The sequence below is a fragment of the Botryllus schlosseri genome, chromosome 12 (genome assembly GCF_051294905.1).
Source record: "Botryllus schlosseri isolate E-star chromosome 12, Bs_hap1, whole genome shotgun sequence".
Classification (NCBI taxonomy): Eukaryota; Metazoa; Chordata; class Ascidiacea; order Stolidobranchia; family Styelidae; genus Botryllus; species Botryllus schlosseri.
In genome coordinates this window covers 21,142,049-21,166,733 of record NC_137247.1, presented here as the reverse complement: position 1 = coordinate 21,166,733, position 24,685 = coordinate 21,142,049, and the positions used below count along the sequence as shown (strand labels likewise).

General features: G+C 40.4%; 3 protein-coding genes and 2 long non-coding RNA genes across 6 annotated transcripts in view; 2 read left to right on the top strand and 3 right to left on the bottom strand.

Moving 5' to 3' along the window:
- Positions 1-2,253, bottom strand: part of LOC145451660 (uncharacterized) — a 64,433-nt gene extending 62,180 nt beyond the window's left edge. The window contains exon 1 of one of the 2 annotated variants that reach the window (XM_080329874.1): positions 1,791-2,253. In XM_080329874.1, the coding sequence (XP_080186000.1) occupies positions 1,791-2,042 (252 nt within the window). In that variant the 5' untranslated portion in view covers positions 2,043-2,253. The remainder of the gene's footprint in view (positions 1-1,790) is intronic. The other variant, XM_080329875.1, reaches the window with a different exon arrangement.
- Positions 1-24,685, top strand: part of LOC145451664 (uncharacterized) — a 196,839-nt gene that overhangs the window by 29,400 nt on the left and 142,754 nt on the right. The gene's annotated exons all lie outside the window — the stretch shown is intronic.
- LOC145451672 (uncharacterized) overlaps positions 1-24,685 on the bottom strand; it is a 324,257-nt gene that overhangs the window by 273,538 nt on the left and 26,034 nt on the right. The gene's annotated exons all lie outside the window — the stretch shown is intronic.
- The window catches only part of LOC145451667 (uncharacterized), a 60,562-nt gene continuing 47,071 nt past the window's right edge, over positions 11,195-24,685 (top strand). Inside the window, exon 1 of the mRNA XM_080329885.1 lies at positions 11,195-11,309. Within this exon, the coding sequence (XP_080186011.1) occupies positions 11,219-11,309 (91 nt within the window). The 5' untranslated portion in view covers positions 11,195-11,218. The remainder of the gene's footprint in view (positions 11,310-24,685) is intronic.
- On the bottom strand, positions 21,037-22,504 carry LOC145451863 (uncharacterized). The gene is made up of 3 exons (XR_013919084.1): positions 22,383-22,504; positions 22,052-22,241; positions 21,037-21,126 (listed from the first exon to the last, which is right to left on the bottom strand). It is a non-coding gene; the product is annotated as an uncharacterized LOC145451863 (long non-coding RNA).

Sequence of the window (24,685 nt, the reverse complement as noted above, 5' to 3'; positions counted from 1 at the left end):
ACTTTTTCTTAGCAAGCGTGAATATTACCATGCTAAATCATATTTTCACGATGTGTATGTAATGCGAGTCTGCAAGGTCAGTCAAATAAAGCCCACTTTGAAACACATACAATTCCGCCTATTTGATGCTGCGGACCGCATCGTCATCAAAATCTAGGGAAATTAGCCCCGAAGCACATTTGACTTTGAAACGCCTGTTCTGAGCTGCGTGCGCAAATACGCATTGCTGACACGCTCCAGCTAAACATCCGATCTAAACGCATAATAATTCATCCATTGCTATTTTTCAATGTAAGTCAGTGAGCGACTGTTAACTATCTGTTCCTGCCATGCGATTCTCATAAGTATTCACGCAGCTAATCAACGTCATTAGACCCATTTGATCTGATTTGATTTGATATTTCGGAAGTACGCTTAGTAAAGCATTTTGAAATACTGAAACTGATTTCAACTACTTATTGTCGTTGTTGTTCAAAGTAAGCTATTCTCCTGTGCCCAATATCACCATTCCTCACTATAGCTGATACGACTTCGGCAATTGTAATATCATTCCATGAAGGATGAATTTGGGGATATAAATGGGCCTACTGCCTTGACGTGCAATGGCCCACCACTGCCAAGTTCGAGACGCTTAGAAAACGACTTCGTGCTCCGCAAAAGACCAAGCGTTACGAGGAGATAGTTTTCCAGCAAGTATATAGTGTCTAGCTAACCCCGATATCGATTCTTAAGTCCAAGGGTGGCCAATCTGCGGCAGTAGAGGAAAATTATGCGGCAGTCGACACTTAATTCGGTTAGGATGTGTTGGCGGCCGTCAATATGCAAATTGAATTTACGAATTTACTTCCTAATTAATGAGAGGTATAAATTATTCTTAAAATTTTCTTCGTGCTAGACGCGGTTAAATGCCAAATAATTTTTGATTATGATATAGTAGTGTCCTTTGTAATCTGAGCCCCACAGTACAGATGCGAACAGCAGCGGAAAATGATGCAGCCCATAAAGAAATGCAAATTTATAATTGTGTTCTCCTCACCACGAAGCAAATTTGTTTCTGTTAGGCCTACGTTTAAGCGAATCCAATATATTTTCACTATACCTACAATCCTGTTGGGAGATCAAGAAATAAGAGCATACAACAAAGGGAAATAATAACAATTAGTCCACCCGAAGATGCAGCATAGAATTAATAACTTTCCTAAATTTTCGAAGACACCCCTGCATCAACTGTACCGATGAATCTGATCACACGGAATGAGAAAGGATAAATACTTGATAATAATATGTGAAACTATACTAATATTAATGACGAAATTCACTCATGAATAAGAAAATATTTTCGCGCTTCGCCCGACTACAATGCGAATCACTGTCGCTATTCATAGGCCTATTTGTTTTCTCGATATTGAAGTCACGTGGCACGCGGTCTTAACGAATTTTGAAAAGTGGCTCGCGACCTGTTTTGAGTTGGCGACCCCTGATTCATCCGATATGCGTTGCATTTTGGTGTCAGCCTGTTGACGAATTGAATTGAATACATAAAATACAGACCCCATCCACCCAGTGGTTCAAGCCTTACAAAAAGTAATGAACTACGGTCTTGAAATACCTCATATTATCTCACTATCTCGTGACGCCCATAAATACTGAGGCAGACATACGTGATGATTAGAATGTATTCAATTGATCATATAACTTACGGACTTTCGTTCACAGTTAGTGAGTGTGGCATCAGTACGTACACAGCATATAGTGCGGTGCTGCACTGCACAAAATATATCAAGTCACACCTTTGCGTCCGGAAACGCCGTGGCTATCTCCTCCCAGAAGTAGAACGCGGGGGCACCACACACCGCATCGACATCTCTGTACATTTTGTAAAATTGCTCGCTGGAACTTCCGTAAAGAAGGATATTTTCCCATTCTTCTCGGTCTCGAAAGGCATGCCGATCAAAATCGGCGACAGTGTACCCCAGTATTTCCAAACATTTGTGCAAAGTCTTTGTTCCACATTTTGACATGCTAGCTACTATCACCTTCATGCTTCCACACTCAGTTAGAAAGAAGTAAGAAATGGCTGTACCGGATGAGGTGGTATTGTGAATTGCATTTCGGTATTAAAAATACCAACTAAAATGTTTTGCTTGAATGTATTTTCTTGCAATGCTCAAGGGAAATGGAGGTCATACAGGAAGCTAGAATTGGCATCTGCCTACGTCCTTTCCTTCATCGATCCACCGTAAATGAAGCTGACTGTTCCAATTTAAAATATTATCATTTCATGCCTAACTACCGGTTTGAGAACCGTGGATTTTTCACGGATAAATATTTAAAGGACTACAAATAACATTTTCGAGAGATGGAGAATTCTACCATAAAACATTAGGCCTAATACATATGATATAGAGATTCGGGCCTCAACCTATCTTTGTATGAGAACCCTTTTTTGCCCGTCTAGGTAGGCCCTTGAAGATCCGTTCAAGAATCAGTTCAAAGTTAGATCAATTATCTTGCAACGGTTATCGGTGTTTGCAATTATTAGCTGTAGACTAGTGTAAACTGCAGAAATTGACGTTTATAGCTGCAAAGCGAAATTACCCAATTGGATTTTTGCAGCTTTCATGCTTGCATCAAGTATCAAAATACGTGGTCGTGTTTTGGAAATCAGCGACTTCGATTTGAATGATAACCTGTAACGCTCCCGACATAGCCTTCAGGCATGATCGCCATACGAGGCATATACCAAAATTACGAATCACATGATCACGTTACGTCCTGTCGCTTCATTTGCATCTAATAGCTCATTTTTATGATCTTTATAGTGGTAATGTCCATAACTGGAGAAGCTGAATTTTTCAGAAACATTTTGACATTTTAGAACATATTAGGGAAATATATCAATAATCCGGTTTGAGTCGACTGTGAATGTTCACATCTATGTAATGACACTGATGGCTTCAAACGAGGAAGTTTTACAAACAGTGCGGAGTTACTCTGGTTAACCATTTTCAAGTACTAAGTAGTTGTTGTCACTTTTATAGTCATAACACCTGAGAGAAATAGCCTACGAATCATAATATGGAACCTTGATTCGAAGATTGTACATATTTGTAGTGTCATTGTCATTTTATATAGCAGCAAATACTTATGGAGTATAGTACAGTGGATTTAGCTAGATCTAGCGTGGATGTTAGCAGGGCAGCCCGCCAGACGGTTTCATCCGGTCCGCGAAGCGATTCTGAAAAATAGCTGTATTATCCAGCACGTTTCTGACAAATAATGAGATTTTTAGTACGAAATACTTTCATCATATAATTCCCCAAGTATGTTCATAGGCCACATTATAACCACCCGATGATGGTGTTACGTTTTCACAGTAATGAGCATCGGTAACAAGTTGCTTCCATTGACATCGAATTCCGAGAAGAGAAAGAGCGTGCACATTGAGCTCTGAGTTTTATGAAGAAATCATCCTAAACGTAGTTATTCACAGGAATGAAAATCCCTGTTACAGGTAGGCTATACATAGAACTCTATATATGCCTGCCCAGCTACAAACCGGTATATGTGGGCTACAAGGAGTACATAATTGTTTTGCAAAATTATATTTAAAATATGTGCATGGTCGTGCTTCATTTTTACTTTTATGACTGAACGGCTCCCAGAATCCCAGAAAAAAATAACGAATCGCAATCTAATAATAATGAACCAAGTAGCCCGCGTTCTAAACATGGATCCAATTTCAACACTTACCAGTGGGAGTTTATTTGAATATATATTGGTTGATTTAGCTATTCTTGTTTAAATCACACCAACATGTAACTTAGAAATGACAATACATATATAGGCCTACACTTAAAATGATTATATCTAATATCCTCGCAATTAATACAATTAGTAATATACCAACATGTAATCGAATCACAAGATATCGAAGACTGAGGATACGGCGCGCTGCTTATACAGGCGACTTGACGGAATGCCGTCTACGGTCTTCTTGAAATGGCGGGACCGGGGGTAGCTCGGCATTACTATTCGGCAGCAGATAGCCGCGAAGCAGGGTTGCAATGACTCGAGTCATGACACGACTCGAGTCCGACTCGAGTCACGATTTTCTGATGACTCGACTTTACTCGATTCATTTTCTCAAAATACGGAAATGACTCGACTCGACTCGAGTCAATCTGTGTATTGACTCGACTCGAACTCGAGTCATTGCGCATGACTCGAACCAAGTCATATGACTCGAGACTCAGACGGCCAAGGCCAACGTTTCATTGTAATGCCAAAGAATAGTAAAGTGACCACACTATTGAGATTTCGTCTATTGGTACTGGTACTTGAAAATACAACCAGAAACTGCTAAAAGTGATGTAAATTAGTATACTATACACGCGAACCATTCCATATCACCAAACAGAGTTATAAAAAGTGGGTTTAACAAGACTTTAACTGGAAACTGAGCATTCTACACAATGACTTGGACTCGGACTCGAGTTATAATTCCATGATTCGGACTCGGCCGTCTGCTAATTGACTTGGACTCGGACTTGACTTTGTGGTGAATTGAAAAAGATTCGACTTGACTCCAGTCAAAACTATAAAAGTGACATTGACTTGTGACTCGGAGCCTTGTGACTTGGTTACAGCCCTGCTGTGACCATGGACCGTACTGAACATGAGCCGTAAAGGAAAAGGACGTAGTTTATTTTTGTCCTTGATGTTTTTGCGGTATATACACCGACTTATGATACACATACACACGATCTGCGCATATGCATACCGTGAGTGCATGATGTGCATATGTCGCTGGACTAGGAAGTGCTGATATAGCCTTTACGGCTTTCTAATTCATGCACCACCCCTCCATGCTATCCCAGTAATGCATGAGCGCCAAGCAGGGAAGCCATGGACACCAGTGTTACTAATCACTAGAGCCCGACCGATATTGGATTTCTGAGCCGATACCGATAAGACCGATATCCAGTACCTCCACCGATAACCCCGATATATTCAGCCGATATTCAAAAGATATGGAATCTATCTCAAGGCCCATATTTAACACCTCAAGAGCATTTCTTTCAACAATTTTACAGCCATTGATATGCTTGAACATGAAATAAATGATCAAGAAACTATAAAAATGTATCAAAAGCACAAATCCAGCAGTTGCAGATTACATTTCACGAAGCACAATTTCTCAGCCCTTTCTCCGGGGAGTGAACTTCTGTGGTCTTCCATAGATGATGCATATAGTACTAAACACAGTGAGCAGTCTTTCACTTGGTAACATAGTTAGTGGCACAGCACGAAATCTTTCTTCATTTCGGTTCCACCGCTCCCTTGCAGGGGATCTTTCTTTCAATGGTTTAACCAAATATTGATATTGATATTCTTCTGACAATGCACCTGGAGCCTTCAGCACATCATTAACAAATAGCTGAAGAGAATGTGCAAAAAAACTCACATTGTCCACGTCTGCAACTGGTCCACCGATCCCCCATGGGCCTTGACCAGCATTTCAACAATCAATTGATCAATATTTTACACTCTTTTGTCAGAATTGGCCAATGTCATCATGGAATCAAATATTTTCGTATCAATTATTGGCTTTACTCCACGTTTGCTTGATTTTCTCGCCCTCTATGCTCGCATATTTCCTATCATGGTGGCCCCACAGCCGCAGGCCTCAGTCAGACGACTTCATACATTACCGGTATAATTAGCTCTGTTGGTACCGAACCGGGAAATGTTTCGACGCGACGCTTTTCTCTATCATTACGAAGGTCAGTCCAGCATGATTGAAGTTCTCATTTCTCTTAATGATTGAAATCTTCTGCAGACAACTATCCATCCAGTTGCTCTCTGTCTTTGGTGATCGATTACTGCAGGGGGATTCCCACGAAGTCAGTGGGGCATAACGGTGGTTAGTTATCCATAATATTTTTCAGATAGACACGCCTACTGCCCTGTATGCAGTATGCACTATATGCAGCTTGGTTATTTATTTTTATAGTTGGCCGTCCTCACGTCTTTTATCGACTTCTCTTGACTCCCTGCCACAATGTTGTGACGTCACCAAGATGGCCGATATTTTTTTACCTTCAATGGCCGATACCGATATTTCTCTCCAAGCGTGATATCGACTCGATATTATCGGCGAGCCGATAATCGGTCGGGCTCTACTAATCACGTCTTTAATATGACCCGGCCGGGAATCGAACCCACGACCTACCAATCAAGAAGCCGGACGCTTAACCATTACGATATCTTGCCGTACTGACCGACTTTTCTTTATACATTGGATTATAATTTTCATCTGAACAAGCTACAAATGCAATGTACAATGCGATAAGACACAATGCAATGTTACGAACAGATAGGGGGATGTCGAACGACACGCATCAGTAGCGATCCTTTACTCAAACATCCACCTCGGCCTATAGAGTGCCCGATGTCACAGTTCTTTTTCGATGTTGATCTTTTTGAAGCCGCGGCCCTTTCTACTAGTTCTTTTTATTCCTTGTGGGTGCTTTCTTTCTTCGGGTCTTTTTTGCAGCCGTAAGAACGGCCGCAGCAGGGAAGAGGAGCCCAAATGAACCTCCGATGGGAATCGAACCGGATCCGCCTGCTTGGTAGGCGCTTGTCGTCACCACTACGCTATCTCCCCCGCACGGAGCAGATTTTCAGTATGTGTTCGCACGTATGTCGAGTTACCGCAGATTTGGAAAGTCATATGTTGCTATATTTCATAAAATACAATCGGTATTACATCCGTATTGAACATTTGACGTATATTATATATGTATGCGTCATCAATGACGTTAGGTATGTTGATGTAGGCCTAATTCACTACCATGTTTCAGTCAGCGATGTCGAAAGTATTTGTGTCGATGCTATGTTGTAGAAGAGTGATGCTGTTGTTCCGCGGCACAGGGTGAGATTACGATGATATTAGTGGCGCTATAGCAGGGGTGTCAAACACGTGGCGTGCCCCCCCCCCTTTGGGGTCGTGAAATCATCTGGAGGGGCGCGAAGTCACCCGCGATATCATTTTGTGCGGTCCACGTCGGCATTTTGGGATTTTGATGTATTCGACAACATTTAACAGTCACATCTTTCTTAGATTTGATAACTCATAACTCTAAAACTACTCCAAAACCTACAACTACTCATCAAACTTCATTGTCACATCACTCACAAAAGTTATCATGCGGTGAAAGATCATGATGAAATTTTGAATCTGTACCGTTCTACATGCTTCTTGAGACCGTTCTTACGCTTGATGTTATCAGTTGAATTCACACACACCACAAAGTATATTACATCGAGCCTGTTCCGACAACCAGTGACGTATCGTACTAACCCGAGAGGATTCGGATTAAATCTATACCGAGAAACCAGATCACGTTCAATATGAGTCATCCACACTAATACTGAGAAACTAATAGTCATCTATCAAAGATCCGGAATATTGCAAAAGATAGTGAAGTAAACCCAGAACATACGCAACAGATTAACAATGTCTCAAGTAATATGAAACTCATCTTTTTCAACATTGATTACAGGAGCGAGAAGTTGCAGTACAATGTAAATCCGCCACACGCTTCTACGCATTGCAGTCGATTTGTGACTGGCTAACATATTGGGTTACTCACGTAAAACGCTTGGTTATAAACGCATTATACGCGATGTTCTCCTTCTCTTATCAAGTTACAAATACTGGTATTAGGGATGGTGTGAACGTGAGGTTCACGTTCGCGTTCTGTGTGTGAACCTCGGAAATTTAGAGGTTCGCGTTCACAACAGAACCTTGGTAGGTTCTGCACTGTGAACCTTTTTCATATTTACAATTGTTTACGTCACTTCATCAGCTTTGCTTGAAAGTCTTCCCATTTCAACTTCGAGCCACTCTTTCTGTGGAGCTAGCAGCACGGAAATTAACTCAGCACTAAACGAGCATGCACCTTGCCAATTTCGAATATTTTATTCGTTTTCTTACAAAAGTTAGCTCAAGATATTCATCTATCCGTTTTGAATATTTAGTAACTATCTGTTGTGGCCGGCAATCACATAAAATCAAGAACGAAATACACTACATGTAGCTACTTGTTGAATCGTGCTCACTCAATTATTAACATCAACGAAATTGATATGAATAAGGCACGTTTTGCTTGTGCAAGCTTGTGCAAGTTCCCTTGCATAAATTTCAGGACTTCAATATCTGTAGCAAGTGAAGAAACCGGTTTTTCACTCTGATCAACATCTATGTAGCAATCGTCTGACGCCTTCAGAATACATTGTCCAGTCTAATCTAGATCGTTAAGGCGTAAACATATATCCCCCTGCGAGCCGTTGTCGGAATTGTTGACCAAGCGACGGGAGATATCGGTTTTATGGAATTAATATAGCATTTGATCGTTTTAGTTGATATATTTGGGGATACTGAAAATGTCGGCGTGTACTTACATATCACTTGAATGCTTTCATAATGTAGCCTGAGTCGTCTTTATATCGTAAGGTATATACGTTGATGTACTACTTCACGGAAATGTAGGGTTCGAATTAGCATTATGACGTCACGTGACGTCATGAGGTTCACGTTCGCGTTCACACAGAACCTTTCAAAAAGGTTCGCGTTCACACGAACCTGAACCTTTCAGGGGTTCACACCATCCCTAACTGGTATACAAGAAACAGGCTAATATAGAGTGGTTGCAGTGGCGTAGCAGCAACCTGGCGGTTCCGGCTCTGCGCCAGGGGCGGCAGGCTCCAGGGGGCGGCAAAATGATGCTGCGAGGTGCACAGTGTACACAGTCGGCTAAAAGCAGCATAATTGGAAGTCCTATAGCTGGCGTCCCGTGAGCTAAAATGTAATCAAACTGTTCTCATTCGAGAGCTAGTGTTGCGCTGATTCCGCATATGTTCACATGGCAATGGAGCCATACCAAAATGGCCGTTAAGGCCGGTTGTTCCTAACAATCGGAGTGCCGCAACACCATGACCAATTGACCATGATAATGGAAATTATATCGAGCGATTATTCGGAGCAATGCCGATTTTCTGACCAGCATTTAAATTGTATTTCCGAAATCAGGGCAACAAGAGCTTTCGATTAAGATCAGTATTGTTAAATTTGAGCGCTCGGAGGGCCTGGCCAACTATAGGATGGCCTGGCCATGGCCATGATGACCAATTATGCTGCTTTTAGTTGTCTCAGCAGGAGACTTGTCCGGGAATTCAAGTGTGACAACTAAGTTGCCCATCCATCCAAAGGTTAGTCGTTAGTGTGATCTATACTCTGGATCACGATTTGGTACAGCGCCCAGACCGAGATAGCTGCAGGGCCGTAACTGCCGCACCCCAAAACCCCCAATTGGAGGGGCGAGCTCGAAGGGGGCCCAAAATTATTTCGTGAATTAGCATAAATTATAGAGTATTTTTTGAAAATTTATGCAACTTTTAAAAATTGTTTCGCGCTAGGCGCGATTTCAAGGTGCAAAATATCCTGATTTTCTGGTACTCTTCCCTCAAGAAAAGAACACGAAAGATCTTTAGCAATGGACATATCAGCGTTGGCCAATACCGCGACACGACGCACCAAGACATATAACGATTTAGGACATATTACATGCGACTCCAAGAATTGTGCCAGAACGATCGGCAGCGTAAAAACCTTGATCGAAAAGGACTGCCCTTACGCTGACCGAAAACTTCGTTGTATATACAAAATACCTATAGCTTTAATTGTCCATAGCCTAGGCGCCTAAATGAGTGGCGCGGAATGTTCCTGTCTTGGCAATCTGAACCTCAGAAGACGAATTCCATCCTGCGAGGAAAAATTATACGCCAATGAAGAAAAACCAATTTGAAATCGTGTGCGTCTTTTAGTTTAGTACGTTTGCCCGACTCTATATTTTTGATATAGCAGACAGGAGGTCACGAAATAACATTATGTAACGAAGTCATACCAACGGGTCCGCCGCCGAAGATGTTTAATTTTTATTTACGGGCCCTACACTTTCCAAGACACCTCACTCAGCTCTACCGGTACATTTTATAAAGTGAGCAGAGAGGACAAGAAATTGATAGCAATATATATGCAATTTCCGATCTTATTGACCGATTTTATCAATAATTATCGAAAATTTTAGCGCTCCGCGCTGGCTCACTAAACATTACGGCTGATTTCGTGGCAAAAGCGATCAACAAGATGGGATGGAGGGGGGTTGGTTTATCACCCTATGGGAGCCCAAGACCCAAGTTTTTTGGGACCTGACGAAGTGCTGTTTCGTTCCTGCCAACGGGTATACGCCCGAAGATGTTTAATTATTGTCGAGGGGTTCTACCATTTTAAATACATCTGCAGATAGGGGATAAAAATTGATAGCAATATATACGCAATCCCCGATGATACTGCCCGATTCAATCATGTATTCTTGAAATTTTTCGCGCTTCGCGCGTCTAGGCGAGAATGGGGCCCATTAAACGGATCCCCAATCCTAATGACAAGTAGCTCCAATGAGCGGGTATACAAGGGGGGTCTGGGGGGTCTCGGGGTCTCGGTTTATCACCCTATGGGGGCCCCAAGACCAACGTTTTGGGCGGGCTGACAAAGTGCTGTTACGGCCCTGGATAGCTGTGAAGGTAAACCGGTTCTAGGAACTGTTTAGATTGGTAACAATTGTCCGATTGACAGCAATACATTCGTTCGCTATTTCTTGTCTTTATTATTTTTGCCCTTATATTACCGTTGTGATGGCGAGGCTGAGATGCGTTATATTATTTGTAATAATTTTCATTGAAAGGATTGCTTGAACATGAATCAATGTCGAAATTAGATGAGGTCTACTTAGGGCGGCATTTTAAGCGAGAGCCAGGGGCGGCAGCACATGCTGCTACGCCAGTGGTGGTTGTACTCCTTTCAGTTATAATATGATCACATTGATATCAGACTCGCGACGCCAGCGAGTTCGCATTTCGCTGTGATCGAGAACTACATCCATTGTATCGGATTATTGATCTATACGCGTCTGTGAAAATTATTTTATACCGGCTTGGTTAGGTAAAGGGTATATGGTTATGTCTGGGTAAACTACAGTAAGAATCAGAAACTCAGTGTTCTTACTTACCAAGAAGTTCTATCGTGAATATAGTGAAAGTTTCCAACAATCTCTAAGTCACACAGAATTAAAATCCTTCTTTGTGTTGCTACAGGATGAACATGTTGCTTACACTGCTCCTCGTGATCTCAGGGACGATCCTTTTGTTTAGTACTGATGTATCGTGTAATCAGGAGGCGAATCTGAGTAAGACTATATTACATCGTTCTGGCTGCTCAGATATTCTGACTGCTCTCGTACTTCATTACCAACGACATCGGTTAATAATTATGTCAAATCTAATCAATCAAATTTACAGCAGTTCCAATTCGATGATAAAGTGATTTCCAATCAACGTTTCAGGATAATAAGGTATTTAGGCTTTTAGGATTCGATTTGAAATATTTCAAATTTTAGCGAAACCTACTGACATGTGAGACCCATGTGACGTAAGCCATGGGTGGGCTTGAAAAGGTGACTTGAATCAGATATTGACTTGGGTTTGACATGATTGCGTATCAAGTTTGCCATGTATTTACCCATATGGTGTTATTATATGCAGCCTATAAACCCCGATAAGGATCAATCAAAACGAATTTATAAAGGGATAGCTTTCCGGGTGGTATGCAAACAGGTTTTGCTCTACCCACAAGTTTACCTAGCCTATACAATTTATTGTATTTTGTATCAGGAAAAACAATCTAGTATTCCACATAAGACCGCGATCGGGAATCTAAACTAATATTGATGTCGTCGAGTGAGATATTGAAATTCAGCAGCAATATTTACAATCGAATTCGTTTGATACTTGTAATATTAGTTTCCGTGTCGAGTTACCAGAATCATTTGCCATTCATCACAATCACGTCTCTTGTAACTTATTTTTGTGATGACGGATGTTAATGTTAATGAAAATTGCTCTCTGTAATGCACTTCGCAGATCTCTCATTTCCCGCAAGTTTCGTAAAACTGTCCATGGACTTTTACATTCATATGCACATTCGAGCGACTGCGACGTCAATGTCAGTGACGCTTCAACTATAAGAGATGCCTTATGATATGCCAACAATAATCGGTTGAGAACGACTACTATATAAAATCGCTTTTATTGTAATGACGAAGCGTTTTCAAAAATTGTAAGCCCAATCATCATTTACCAGGAGTATCCGTAACATTTTTTAATTATTTTCTGGCATATCTGCATTGCTGAACAAATTTTGAAGACACCATGTTGACTGGCAGAAGAAGCTAAAATACATACATAGTTTACCACTGGGTTCTCCTAAGCTGTGTAAGGTTGAGAACCCAGTATAAGTTTTAGGTATCAATATTAGAAGGAACCAGTAACGAACGATATCATGCGTATAGCATACCCATATAAAATAAAGCTTTTTACGTGTGCAATATTATTTCAAATATCTGGCTGGCGATTCGTTTATTTAGATAGATATAGATATATAGTCTTTTATTCGTCACATCAATAAATAAAGAAGTATACGAAACAAATTGCGGTTTAGACTGGGAGACGACGAGGGGCCGTTAGGCCTTCAGAGTCAGTCGCCCCCCGTTTGGAGTGTTTGATGCATATATAAATAATTACGTGAAACATATACATCAAATCACACACATATACGTAGAGTAAACATTCGGTAAATAAATGACTAACGACACGATATTAAGCTTTAATAAAGGTGTAATAAAGGATAACTTTAGAACAAGCATTGCACAAAAGAAAAAAAAATCAACAGTACGTTTGGAGTAGATAATTTTTTTTTCAAACTGCCATGGCGGTATTGGTATCAGCTCTGCAGGGAGATCATTCCATGTTTTCGCACCGACAAAATGTAAACTATTGCGGGATGAAGATCGGGACAGGAGAGGCAGCGAAATAGAATTTCTCGATACCTGTCTAGTTTCATAACCATGAGTTTCCGCAAAAGTTGTAAAATGAGAATTAAAGAATGACCTGTTTGTGTGGAAGATGGTGTGCATCATCTTTGCCGTCTCGTACTGAATTAGGTCGACAACTCTGAGTATACCATTACTTCGATATTCAGGGAGAATTCGTCGCCTGGGAGGTAATTTACTAAGACACGAAGAGCCTGGTTCTGGAGAGTTTTGATTTTTGTAAGGTTTGTTACATTTGTATGTCCCCATATATTTATTGCATATTGAAGCTGAGATTGAAAAATAGCAAAATACACTGCGCACAGTACTTTTTGTGGCATTAGATATTTCAATCGTTGTGGCATGCCCGTAGCCCTTAACAATTTCGAGGTGACTGAGTCGATATGAGCATCAGACATGGGGTAATCGTGATTAGTATTCGTAATCGATTACGACGATTACAGCATTTTCAAGTAATCGTAATCGCAATCGATTACATTCGAGAAAATTTCGAAGTAATCGTAATCGTAATCGACTACTTTCCATATTTAATCGATTTCTTTGTGAAAGAACGATTACTTTTATTTGTACAGGAATATGACATTAACTGAACATTCGTGCGCAAGGTAGAGGTATAGTACCAGTTAGTGATAGCACAAACGTCAGATTTTGAAATGCCCCTGCTCATTATTACGTCAAAAGTGGCCTATTAGCTTTGCTCGTCATTGTGTAAGAAGTATCCAGCTATCGACACTGAGTGAATAGATATTCGATGTACATTAGTGTGATTGTAAGAACACTCACCGTGCTGTATATCAGGTTATCAAGACATTCCAGACGCCACTACCTCGCAGCAGGATAATTTATCACCACTCTGCCTAGTATAAAGTAGTAACCTTTGTATTGATGTTTGGTTATGCTTAGTTAAATGCAGTTTGACCGTTGCTGCTTGGCGAGCAGTAGGCCTATGTACTACGAACGTGCACCGGACAAAGGTTTGAAATTTTGTAGCCTACTCATCAAATAAAACATAATAATATAATATAAAGATATTGTTGTGGCCAAAACGTAGCAGACTAAAATAAATGCTTGCGTGAGACGCACACACAAATTGCCATGTCTTTAATGCTCTGTGGGTTCGTGCGGGTGTCATTTGCATTTTGAGCTCAGATTGGAAGTACCGGACTATTAGTCACGCCCACCCAACGCGGCTATTGACAATGGACACATACCCCAAGTTTCGGTCAATGTCTTTTGGTGTGTTGTGGCGCGGTATTGACTGGCACCTAAATGCCTGTTACTGTAAATTATGCAATACATGGAGATGGCAAAGGTTTTGAACGTAATCAGCTTCTACCATAGGCAAAGGTGCTGACCATTTTTATTTTAGTAATCAGCTTATACCAAATTTTGAGCTTGACCACTAACCATTTTCAAATTGGAAATGGATTCGCGGCCATAAAAGTTTGGAAACCAACGGATGTGCAACCTGCTCGTTCGCACTGGCATTTCGGTCCATTAATAGTCTTGTCCGTGTGACATGAACATTACTTAGCAATGTATAGATATTCTCTCTGTATTTAAGAGTCATCATCTCCACCAGCTCTACCGCTAATTTTGATCACGTGAGCTGAGAGAGGATACAATTTTTTGTAGTGATATATGAAAGAACTAATATTACTGACTGAATTAATTCACAAAATTTAACAACTTGATGCACATAAAAACCAGATGCATGGAGTAAGTCAATCAGAAGTTGCATCGATCACACTATGGTGGGCCCCAGAGCTGTGTTTTTTGGGGGGCGTGAGTTGGCGTGTTGTTTCGGTCCTGGCTACAACATACGGGCACAGATCCGCACCGATCCAACAGTATAGCATGGCTGTCAAACAAACGGCCGGCGGGCCAGACAATTTCATGCGGTCCGTGAAGAAGTATGTTGCAGACCAAATGACTATACCGACCCTAGCAATCACCAGAGTTCAAATTCCAGACGGCTCAATAGTCTAGTACTCTAGGTAATTCGCGAACCACCCCTGTATAAAGTCGATACAGACACTCATTGTCATGTCATATGTTCATACTTTATTTTAAAACCGCTAGGGGACGCTAAAAGTGTCCGGAATGTGGTTTAGGAAAATATGGTAACCCTAAATTATGCCCAACAACAAAATATGATCAGACATCTATTACTTCGATATTGCATGAAGCTTGGATTCCCACGAATCGCGAAGTCGCCGGCTGAGAACTCCGGTCCAGTCTATATCAGTGGTTGCCAAACTTTTTCCCCTTGTGATACACTTGCTAGGGGTGGTTTGAACGCAAGATTCATGTTCTCCTGCAGTTGGTGAACCTATCAAATTTAGAGGTTGGCAATTGCAAATGAAGCATGGTAGGTTCTGCACTTTAAACCTTTTCATAAATGGGAGATGTGGTACCGATGGATCAAATAATTGCAAAATGATCTCTCGCCCTCAAATCTTCTGCCGAGAATAGCAGATCTTTTGCTGGCTCAACACTTTGATCCAAGCTCTATCCATCGCGGACATTTATATGAATATCCGCCTTTTCAAAAAATATTTGTGAACGTTCAAAATTTGTTGCCCGAACGTATCATCGGTCCCCACCCGGTGGGTCCAAAGGCACACGACCATGGGACAAATGAGACATACGCTCAAAAACTCAAATTTTTCATTTTGTTTTGTTGTGTACTATAATCTAAGCTACAGCAAGCCAGTGAAGAATGTTATGTCGCTACCTACAAGAATAAAATAGATTGTATCAAATCAAATGTTGTTGTAAAATCACGTTTCGATTTGCGCCCAAACTTACGAAATTAATGGCACATACATATTACCCGTTAATCGACATTTTGACTTTCAAATACCTCGTTATGGCGATAAAACACCGCAGGTAACTCTTATTTGTAGGCGTGTTTCTGTTGTCAAGTAATTAGTTGGTCCAACTGTCTTGCTTGATTTGGCTATGGTATCACATGCCCCCCATGAATATTGTAATTGAATTGAAAATCGTCCACTCGCGGATTAACAAAAATGTGGCATTGTATACCCTGATACCAGCCCTACACTTTACATTAAAAGTTATGGCTGGTTTGTAAGTGTGGAAGTTGATATAGAAAAATGTATAAAACCATCCAAATTATTTTACCCCCCCCCCCCCCCACACACAAAAAAAAACAACAGCATAAATCATCTGTCCCAGGCCATATAACTCAAGCAGGTTGAAGTTTTATTCATGTGAAGAAAGATTCTGCCAGCATGCAATTGTAGACAAATTAGCGTACTGTAATCATGCGATTATCACGGAGAATTTTTCAAGTTTTTTCGGCCACACTGTCTCATCGGTACCACATCTCCCCTATTATAATTTTTTACGTCATTGTAATGTCTTTGGTTGACATTCTTGTCGTTTCAAATTCGGACCACTCTCTGAATAGCGCTGGCAGCATGCTGTAGTCTACTGTATAACTTTTGAGTAAATATCTGTTGAAGTATAGCCTATATAACCGGTTTTTCACGCTGTTAAATATCACTGTAGCAATAGTTTGACGCCTGAATACGTTTTCAGTTTTAAAGGCCTTGGCTTATATTCCCTCACAAGCCATCGTCAAAATTTTTTGCGAAGCGACGGAAGATCTTTATTTTATGGAATTATGATAGTACTTGATATGGATTTGATCCACTTCGCGATGCTTGAAATGTCAGTATATACTTGAGTTTTGTATCATAATGTGGCCTGAGTTGTCGCTAGATATCTTGCACATTATTGTATTACTTTACGAAATTGTAAGGTTATAATTAGCAGTATGCCGTCAAGGGACCTCGTAGATTAGAGTTCACGTTCGCGTTCACATAGGTTCGCGTTCAAGTAGGTTCGCGTTCACACGAACCAGAAGCTTTCAGAGTTTCACACCATCCCCAAAATTCCTTCAAGAAATATTTTCATGTGTAAATGGGAAGGATGTTCTTGTTTAACCGAACATGCACGATTGAAACCGGGTTGCATTGTTGACTAACATACCCACATTTCGGCTTCAATGCCATGCAATCTTTCTCGTTTACAGATTTTAAGTTTAAGTTACGTGCAAATCGGAAAGTCATGTTCACATAAGCATGGCGATTCAAATCACATAACTTTGATTGCTATTGCACAGATCACGGAATAGAATTTCAATACAGACAGCAAACACCGATCCGTATTATTTTATGAAACCGCCAATTCAAAAATCGATTCGCTTCCTACTCCAATGGGCTGTTTTTCTTTGTGCAGGAAGATTTCATGATTTATTGCTTTAAAACGGATCAACTACCCATCTAAAGTTGTTAACGGCTATTACACTGTGCTGCGTTTGAATATTATTTTTCACAGGTCAAAAATGTTGTAACTGTTTTTGAATCAATTTTGTGTGTTGAACTCGAAAATGCAACAAGTAGGGATGGTGTGAACCTCTGAAAGGTTCAGGTTCGTGTGAACGCGAACCCTTTTGAAAGGTTACGTGCGAACACGAACGTGAACCTCATGACGTCACGTGACGTCGTATTGCTAGTTCCAGCCATACATTTCACTGAAGTGATAGTCTGTATGAATGTGCATTGTGCAAGCACACGATACCTATAGCGACGACTCGGGCCACATAATGTCACAATGTTGAAGTACATATATAATTTTTAAGCGTCGTCAAATGTATCAACTGGGGGAAATAAATGACATAATAATCCCACAAAATCAATATCTTCCGTCGCTTTGCCTACAATTTCTACGAGGACTTGCAACTGAATATAAGCTTACGCAGTAACGGTCTAGGCCACATCGGACAATGTATTCGGCGTCTGAGTGTTGCGACGTTGATATTGAGTAGAGAGTAAAGCGCGTTTCTATACTTGTTGCCGATAGTACCCCATCAATAAGTTATAGAGCAGTAGCCAACACCACAATCGCACAGATTTTGTTTTTATGGTACAATAAACATATGAAGTGTCAAGATTGACCCCATACGCCTGCAAGATGTTTTTCATCAGACAACGATATCAATTCCATTGATCCGTTGAATAAACAACATTTCCTGACTACATATAGCGTATTTCTCTCTTGGTGTTGTGTCATTGCGGGTCAAGGTCAGAGCAGAGAATCACTAAAATTCACAAACGGAGAGCTGGATATTTCGAGCAAACTTTTGTAACAGAGCAAGTAAAATGTTTTGTCAAGGTACATGCTCGTTTAGTATTGATTTTGTTATGCCGCCAGCGCCATGCATAGAGTGGCCTGCAGTTGACATGCAATAAATTTCAACCAAAGATGTTATAATGAGGTGAAAATTGTAATATATCGAAGAGGTTCACAGTGCAGAGCCTACTAAGGTTCGTTTGTGAACGTGAACCTCTAAATTTGTGAGGTTCACTCACAGACCGCGAACGTGAACTTCACGTTCACACCATCCCTAGTAACCAGTTTTTTCAATCAGGTCAAGTTTTTTCTTCATCGCATATTCAATTATGCAAGCTTTGGTCATTATTGTACACAAAGAAATTAAGTTATGTGGTAGCTTAATAGGTCATGCATGTTGTCAATTTTTGCAAGATGGTATTTTTATTTGAATTTAAGGTTTTTGCAGTGACAGCCGTTTTAAATACTATACTAAAATATAATAACCCCGTTGAAATATAGGCACTTACAACTAGCCAAGTAAGCATAATTTTGTTCGATGTCGCTCAACCTAATAGAAGAAGGTATAAGTTAATATGTTACGCTATAGACACGTAAACACTTAGCACAAATGTGTTTCAGATGCGAAATCCTTGCCCATCTCAATGTGTGAAGTGTTAAATGAAAACGAACTATTCAAAATAGCTTAACAAAGAAAGCGTTGTGCGGAACATGATGATAAATAAAACTGATACTGATGCTGATATTTCGACGATAAATACGGAAACAAAATATGATGTAAATGATTTATGCTGGCAATAAATGTCACTTCAAAGATTTTCTTCCCTTGACCTTTCCTTCTCCTCTCTGACCTGTGCCTCGTAACCAGGGCTTCTATGCTTTCTGGGGAAGTTTAAAATGACTACTCGAAAAGCTGCCCATGGTCATTTTTGTGTGTGCAGTGAAACCTTTGTCTTTGATCAGTTCACAGATATGCGTCCTTGTGCCCAAAGCTGATAATAATCCTGAAACTTCTTTACAGTATACTATACGGCAGTGGTTCTCAAATTTTTGTAGACACGCCCCCTTTTTGATAGTGGAGAATTTCGCTCCTCCTTCTCGTGATATTACGAAATATTGAAGAGGGAAATCATATTGCTACCAATCCATACGGATAGTTTGATGACATTAAAAGTTATAGCTATTGATGAGAGAATTCTGAATTATTAAATTCGGAAAATAGACAATAGACACTAGAAATACCGTGAGCTGATGGCAAATCGCGCGAAGCGCGAATTTTTCAGTTAACAGCGGCTTCGCGCCCCCTTTCAGATGCTTTCGCGCCCCCCACTTTGAGAAAGACTGCTATAGGTATTGGTTTTCGTCATAATTGAAATATTTTTTAAACTTTTCATCAAAACATCATTGCTAAATCCTTTTTATGACGTCACAAATGTTAATCGCATAACGCTGAAAGCTGTAGTTTTCGAACATTCAAATGCAATTTGCCAAAAATATAGACCTGATTGAAGAAAACGGATCACAGTTTTGGGTTGAGCATCAAAAAGTACACTAAGAACCGTCAATACTTTGGTAACCTCAAAATTAACGCAGCACAGTATAATTCATGGAAGAAATGTTGCATTGCAAGTTGGACTCCATGCAGATACCCTATTATCGTGGTATGCGAAATGATTTCTTGTTCATGAGTGGATTCTATGCCGCCGGTCGGCAATACCCGACGCTAAAGAGTGAGACAATGCAATAATTGGTTTCATCGATACATGTGCTTATTTATCAGTTCTTGAAGCAGGTGGAGCGCTTTTAAGTAGCGTATACTTTTATGCATACCTTAGTGCAGGGCTGGACAACCTGCGGCAGTACAAGGTAATTTGTGTGGCCGGGCACAACTAATTTAATTAGTGGTGTTGGCGGCCGTCGAGATGGATATTGAATTTACGAATTGACTCCCGAATGTTTGCGAGATTAATTAATCTTTAAGAGATTTAGTTCATCTTGAAATTTTCTTCACGCTGTAGGCACGATTCAATACGACTTCATTTTCGATTTTAATATAGTAATACCCTTTGTAATTTGAGACCCAGAGTAGCCTACAGATGCAAACAGCGGGGGAAAATGATGTACTCCATTTAGAAATACCAACTTAGAGTCGTGTGCTCATCACGAAATAACTTTGTTTCTGGTACGTTTGAGAGATTCAAATATCTTACCAATATACCTGCAATCCTGATGAGAGGTCAAGAAATAGCAACATGCAACAAAGTGACTACAACAATTGATCCATTCGAATATGCATCATCATTTATAACTTGCCCTAAATTTTCGAAAACTCTCCCGGTAAATCAGATCACATGATGGGCCGAGAAAGGATAAATATTTGATATTAATATGTGAAACAGCTGATATTAATGACGAAATCCATTCGTGAATCCCAGTAACTATACAATACATGGCCTCTAGCGATTTCGAAGCATATAGTAAGACCATATGGATATGGACAATTGGACATGGGTATGGACATTGGCATTTTAGCATAGGTATTTGGCGTCCAGTTAGTTCATTACGACTATGTACTGGAATGCGGCCGTAAGCTACATAAGTAATCGAAATGCGGCCGTGAATAGCAAAAAGGTTGGCCACCTGCCTTTGCGTATTTTCTCCAATATTCAAAATTTGAGAATCACTGCTCTATATATTCCATCTCATTATGAAAATATCACACTACAAATATTTCACTTCTATGATCAGTCATGGAATGTATTCCCATCTGTTCAGAAAAAGAACCACATTCCTAATTTCTCTTGAAGTAAAAGTATTCGACAGCATCTCTAAATATAACGAACAGCGAATACAGAAACGAATATTTCTTAAGCATTTTATTTGCGAAGATACATATACACATGCACATGAATATTGAAGTTTGAAAATGAGGGCCGCATGACTTCAGTTAATCCTGTAAATACAAGCAGAAGAAGTTGATTGAGGCGTTGTTGCGTTCTAAATTTGAATCAACTCCACTGAAATATATTCCGCACTGGTTGGAAAATCGTACCCTTTCCTAAATAAACGTGATCCTGCTTTATTCTAGGTCTTCCTTAAAGATGTCACGGGATATTACGGATCCGTCATCGTCTGGGACATTCATTTCCGAAAAAGCGAACCAAATTTAATCGGTGATTTTTGATAATGCCTCAGGTTAAATTGCTATGAGAGATTTGGTGGGAATAGGCTATGTGTAGAGTTGAGCTTATGAGTAGAGATATCATTAAAGCTAGAATAAATATTTTATTAACAGATTAAATAGGCTACCTACAGTAGTCCCGGCGATGAATAGGCCAAACGCCACAGTTCGAAAAAATTTACATCATGAATTTGTTAGATTTAAATATTTATGCAAATCAGGATTCCCTCGGATTAAGGTGAGAAGTATAGAACGAATGAAGGAATTCAATTGAGTGGGTGACCGTTTCTGGTAAATTCACTGCCTTCGATGTGAGACCTCACGGCCTCGTCAGCTGTACGTTTTGAAGTCTCAGGGTATTATCTGAGCTCCACTTTTCCTATATTGCTGTGCTTCTGGATTCTTTACAAAAACCGCAGATAAAGACTCGACGAGGGACGAATAGACAAGAGTAAGGAAAGTCGTCTAAGAGACTGATATCAACAACAAACAATGTTATATCGGACATTGTGCCGAGGATGACGTTAAATGAAGAGGCGGCACTTGATCGTTTCGGTAAGCTCTCATCTGTTGATTACATCGTATTGTGGCCTATGATTTTCCTGGAACATGATGTGTCTTGAGCGGGTAAAATAATAGAACAGCCAATATATTATGTTGCGAAGAAATATTCATGAATCGAAAGCGGAGACCTCACCTTCATCTCCGATGTAATAGCGTAGTCTACGAGAGCTGCGGGTTAGACGGGATCTACGGCCACGGACACCACGGATACGGATACGGAACCGCCGGTCAATATAGTGATGTTTCCAGCTGATTCGTCCTGCTGAAGACTCGGTTAAAAACAAACTCAAAAGGAGAACGATAGCGAGCAGTTTGCCGTTCATCTGAAAACATGAATGCAAAGTATGCAAATCATTCTAGAATTTCTCCCGTTCTCTCTACATGACTAGCGAGGACGAGAACAAATCAGCCCAGACCACAGGGAATAATTCTAACTATGCGGAAAGAAACAATAGTTTCCTCACTTTATCATGATCTCTTCGACCACGTTCGATGAAGTATTGACTACCTCCCGCTCCTCCTACCTATTAAATACCTTCAACGATGACAGAAGTTGTTTTCTTTTCTCGGGACAGGATATGCTCGAGGTATCACATGCTGGCAGCTTAGCTTTCACAGGAAGGAAATTATTTGACACATCCATCTACAGCAGTGTTTCTTAACCTTCTCGCCAGCGCCCGTCAGGGGGTGATTTGAATTTTGAAAGGGGCGGAAACGCTCAGAGGGCGATAATGGGGGCGCTAGGCTCATGGGGCGGTGTGGGGACACTGAAGAAAAATGGCGTCGCAGTAGGAACATATGATTATATAGTAGAACAAAATTTATATGTATCCCAGAGTTCTCATTGCAAAGTAGCATTCGACAAAATATGTCACATCTCGAAATTGTTCGTTGCGCCGCGCGCGAAATATATGCCGACAATGTTTGCAACATGTTTCCATGCATGCAGTGGTTTATTATAATTCATGTAAAATGAAATGCGCATACTTTTAGGTCGCCAATTCCCCGGTTACTTTCCACAAAATCTTTCGAACTAGGTATTTTAGCCCGCAGCGAACAGCGTGTTGAAATCAAATAAAGAGGCACTGTGAGGTGAGAGTGAGAGCGCTTTGTACATTAAAGATGAGTTGCAACGTTTTGGTCAACATGATTAACTAAATATATTTGCATTTGAGAGCTACGAAATTAAATCTTCAGAATATTTCTTCATCGTATCATAAAGGATGATACTGCTTAGTATTGTGACCCGCAGCCTTACATGAACGTTAATATATAATACAGATTGCTTTGTTTGGAATACATTCATGTTAAAGGTAATCGACCAGATGGTATGAGCCCGTACCCGATGGTTGTTATGACAACCTTGTTTTGATCACGAATATCGCACATACAATTATCATAGCGTTAATAAGTCAAGTGGTACTCTGGCGCGATTCAAGCTATTTTCAGTAGCGAGGTCGTGACCAGGGCTTGGCACAATGATTCGAGTACTCGAATCTGAATCGAGTATTAACTTTGATGATTCGAGTCGAGTGGTAAAAGACGATTTTTTCGAGTACTGAAATTATACGCTCCTCGCCACTGCATGTTAATTTATTAGCGAAATTTGTAGTTTCAATACTATTTTCCAATCTGGAAGCCTTGAAACCTTGATTGGCCTATCGCAACGTACGAAACTTATAATAGAAAGCCACGAACGTTGCGTGACATAACACATTTCCGAAGTCCTGATCATCCCACAACATTGTCACGAAGTGCAATGAAATCGGTATGGTCGAAAAAGTACCAAGGTATCTTCAATTTGGTGCATAACAAGGCATTATATGCTATTCGGTGACATAAAAGATACATATTTGAGCTTGGACATCTTTCATTATGGTATGACGTAATAATAAGTGATACTCGATACTCGACTCGACTCGAAGCATAATACATGATTCAGAATCGAATCACCCAGGTACTCGAATTTGCCCAGCCCTAGTCGTAACCCGAAAAGACCGAACTGACTTCGAACTCTTGTTTTACTACTGTCCTTAAAATATGGGGCCGCCAGACCCAGGCAATTTTCGAAAGGTGCGCTGCCGAAAAAAAGGGTAAGAACCACTGATCTACAGCGACACACTCAGATAGTTATTGTCGCTGAGTGACGAGACATAGGCTACTACGAACACGCTGGCATATGCTTGCTCTGAACGAGCGATACCAGGTAGTTCTCAGACCCCGACCGATATCACGATATTCGATCTTTCCGATGAGGCACTGATGCGGAAATTTGAAAGGAATATCGTAATTTCATTGGATTTCCACTTAATGTCGTAATTGAATGCCATTGAGAGCCATAAGAGTATTTAAAACCTTTTCTAATCAATAGCCACGATCACCCAACTTGTAGACATGTGTCTCAGGAGGTGATATGAAAGCATACAGTAACATAGTCCGCAATGTTCCCTCTAAGCTGCGCACGTGCGCAAATGCGCAGTGATGACACGGTCTCTGCGCACAGAAAATCTAAGTTGCGCACAAAAATTCCGAAGTGATGACCTTTTTTTTAGTCGTTACGCACTATTGTCCAAGGGTCTGCGCAGTGAGTTAGTGAGTGTGCGCAGACTCGTCAAAAATTAGAGGGAACATTGATAGTCCGTCTACGTCAGTGGTTCCTAATCGCCAGTCTGCCAAATATATTTCGACTTTATTTTTTCAATAGAAACAAAACATCATAATTTTAACTGATTTAGAAATTACAATGTAATTTATCTCGCTTTCAGAA